This window comes from Solanum tuberosum, unplaced genomic scaffold, assembly GCF_000226075.1.
Source record: "Solanum tuberosum cultivar DM 1-3 516 R44 unplaced genomic scaffold, SolTub_3.0 scf00176, whole genome shotgun sequence".
NCBI lineage: Eukaryota > Viridiplantae > Streptophyta > Magnoliopsida > Solanales > Solanaceae > Solanum > Solanum tuberosum.
In genome coordinates, this window is record NW_006239100.1 from 496681 (window position 1) to 500173 (window position 3493).

The following is a 3493-nucleotide window of genomic DNA, read 5'->3' on the forward strand; positions in this document are numbered from 1 at the left end:
TTGAGTGTCTTGTACATGGCTATTAATCTAGTTATGCATGCTAGAACCAAACATGTTGAGATGGACTACTATTTTGTTTGAGATAAAGTAGTCAGAGGATGACTTCTTATTCAATTTGTGAGGTCCAAGGATCAGCTATCTAACATTCATACCAAAGCATTGACAAAACAATTATTTGTTGAGTTTCGAAGCAAGTTAGAAGTAACAATTCCTCCTTTCACTAGCTTGAGGGGAAGTGTTGAAGATAAAGAGAGTTGATGATATGAACCAGGTTGAATAACAAGGTACAACCAGTGTGTACAACTGTTAATTGTTATAGAGTTAGAGTCACATTAGGATCGGGCTACTAAATACTAATTAGATGTCGACTAGGTTGATGTGTGTTATACTAGCTGAAGTCAACTAGGATACATTACTATAATTGTAATAGTAGTAGTAGTATACCTATACTAATGTAAATTGTATATTTGTATCCTAGTAGAATTCTAAGTATAGCTAGTCTAGGACTCTCCATTTATATAAGGAGCATGTACTTGACAGTTTTAATCATCAATACAATCATTGATTTTTCTAAATTCTCTACGTGAGAATTCTACACTTTCCACTTTTTCGGACGATCTTTTAATTGTGGGTACCTTTTCTCCATTTCTCTAAATGTCTATAAAGAGAGAGATATGTAACACCTCTATTTATAGTTGTAGGGGTAGATAGTTCAAGTGTAAATACATTCTCTTGCTTGATTCTAATCTGCTCCGGGGAGTCATCAAGCTTATTACAAATTTTATGTGATAAGGTCAGTTTTAATTGTCCAAGACATGTCATATCGAACATTTGATGGCCTTTAATTGGTGTTCAATTTGATTAGGAGTGTCACATCATTTGACATGTGACATCATCTTATTATTGATCCTTGATTTAATTTGGTGTGCCATGTCATTTGAAGATCAACTCAACAAACTAGCCCAATAAAATTTAACTTTAATTTAAATCCACGTCGTAGACATAAATAATTAATTTTGATTTGGATTTGATATTTCTTGAATTTAATAATTTATCCAAATTTAATACGGATTTTAATTCCAAAAGTATTCACATGTCATCAACGTCATATTTCACAAAATTCAAACAAACTTTGTTGGTAATTAAAATGCTTCGCGTCAAACCAAAAATAAATAATAATCCAAAAATCGAGAAAATCAAACAACAACAAAATAATCGGAAAAAAAAAACTCAATTATATTAATTTAATAATATGATTTATAAATATAAATAACTAACACAATTAATTTTGATTTGATAAGTCAAAAATTTGAAACATCCCAAGAGCTATGTTCACCCTGATCAATAGTCATAAAATTAAAACTAGAATGTAAATAAGTATTTACAAAAAAGAAAAAAACTTCATCTCCAAAATGAAAAGAAAAAAGTAATTTTGATTATGTTAAAAGGGGTGTACATTCCTGGTTAATCCACCATTAACATTAGTGAAGAAACCAACAAGGTCCGGCCGGTAAGGAAGATAGGATCGTCGGCGTTCCTCATGTTTCGCTTTACTTTTCATATAAACTTCATGTGCTAACACAGCTTCACTCTTTTTTATTTTCTTCTTACTTTGTGTTACTAATTTCACAACTCCGTCTCCACCGCTTTTCTCTTTCTTCTGCGAAACAATTTTATCTTCTTTCTTGACAACGTTTGACAAAGATGACGTTGTTGTAGTAGTATTGTTGTTCAAGTATACGAATGCATCTCTTCCGTCACTGTTACTCCTATTCATGAAATCTCGAAATCTCCATAGCTTTGAAAACCCAGTTGAATTACTCTTTTTGCAAGTACTCTTATTATCAGCTGAATTATTTATATTTGTTGCCTTTTTTGACCATTCGCAATAGGGTCCAGAGATTTCTTCATTGGATGTTGTTGGAGGATTGACAGGTGCTGCGCGTTTTTTCAAGTGCTGGAAATCAATATCAGACAAGAGAAGATCTTGATTGAAGAGAGGAAAAAATGGTCTGATTTGACCATTATCAAATGCTTCTTCTGCTGCTACTGGTGATGTAAGTACTCCACATACAAATGAAAATTCTTCTTCAGTAGCATCAACAAGTTCAACCTCATGATCATCGTCGTCGTCATAGTCTTCTTCTTCTAAATCAATTTTGGGTTCGTCTTCAATTGATTCTTCTTTTACTTGTAGCTTCGCCATAAACTCTTCAGTTACTAAATCCGGATGCATTTTCTCTAAACAACCAATTTTAATGGCCGAAAACACAATTTCACTATGATTTTCCAGAGATCTAAAGTAATAGCTAGTAGAATTGTGGATGGAAATTATAGCTTTATGAAAAAAATGTGTAGTGAAAGGATTTAAATAAAAAGAGAGGTATATATTGGGTAGTACTTGGGGAAAGAGATGAGGAAATTGGTAGCATTTAAAAAGAGAGAGAGAATAAATGTTTGAAAAGTAATTAGAAAAATAATGATGTTTTGGGGAGGAAGTAAAGAAAGGAAAGAGGAGAGAAAGTGAGGAGAAAGTGACATAAAATGAAGAATATATATTAAATTTTGATTTGACACATTTATTAAAAAAAATTGATATAGTGAATTTGTTATTTATTCTATTATTTAGCCATTACATTTTTCTAAAAATTAATACAATGTTAATAAATTGAGTGTATTATAGGGAAAAAAAATTATTAGTTCAAATATATTTGCTATTTTATTTTTATTAACTAATTTGTCTCAAATATATTTAGCCATTACATTCTTCGAAAATATTAATTTAATGTTAATAAATTGAATGTATAATAAAAAAATATTTTTATCTTTTCATATTCATATATTAAAATTGACAAATAAAAATAGAAATTAAATTATAAAATATTTGACAAATAAATTGTAACGATGTGAATATTTAGAGAAAGGAAAACTTTTGTGCTAAAGAGAAAAAGGAAAAAAAGGAGAAAAATATTAGCGCGTTAGAGCTGAGAAATTGTGTCTATTTAGGCCCTACCATTTGTGCGCAATGAAAGTTTGACCTTTTCGTTATCCATGATTGGTATACATTTCGAGCAGATCTAGAATACACATTAATATTATTTTAAATAGTCCACTTTATTTTTATTTTAATTACTTGTTTCAAATAATTCCTCACGTCTCATATTAGATAGGTATTTTATTAAAAATATTTATTCAAATTACTTGTTCACTCATTAAATCAGGATAGATTTAATTAATTTTTTTCTCATTTATAATAATATGACCTTTGAAAATTTAAACAAATTTTGACGATCTAAAAATTTCTTTTTTTAAGAGGCTAATTAATATGAATAAAGGGCAAAATAGTAAAATTGATCAATCTATTAATAATTTCTTAATTACCGTGTAAAATAAAAATTATTCATCTAATATGAGACAGATAGAGTACAAATTATTATTTTTGGTAAATTTTAATTAACCTTGCTTATAATAAATTTAAATTTTTGTGAGCGAA

At 29.1% G+C, this 3493-nt stretch overlaps 1 protein-coding gene across 1 annotated transcript; it reads right to left on the minus strand.

The window, feature by feature from the left end:
* Positions 1–1410: 1410 nt before the first annotated feature.
* LOC102587306 (uncharacterized) lies at positions 1411–2428 on the minus strand. Its single transcript, XM_006354258.2, has one exon. The coding sequence runs from the start codon at positions 2234–2236 to the stop codon at positions 1442–1444; it is 795 nt and encodes a 264-aa protein (XP_006354320.1). The 5' UTR covers positions 2237–2428; the 3' UTR covers positions 1411–1441.
* Between the last annotated feature and the right edge of the window lie 1065 nt (positions 2429–3493).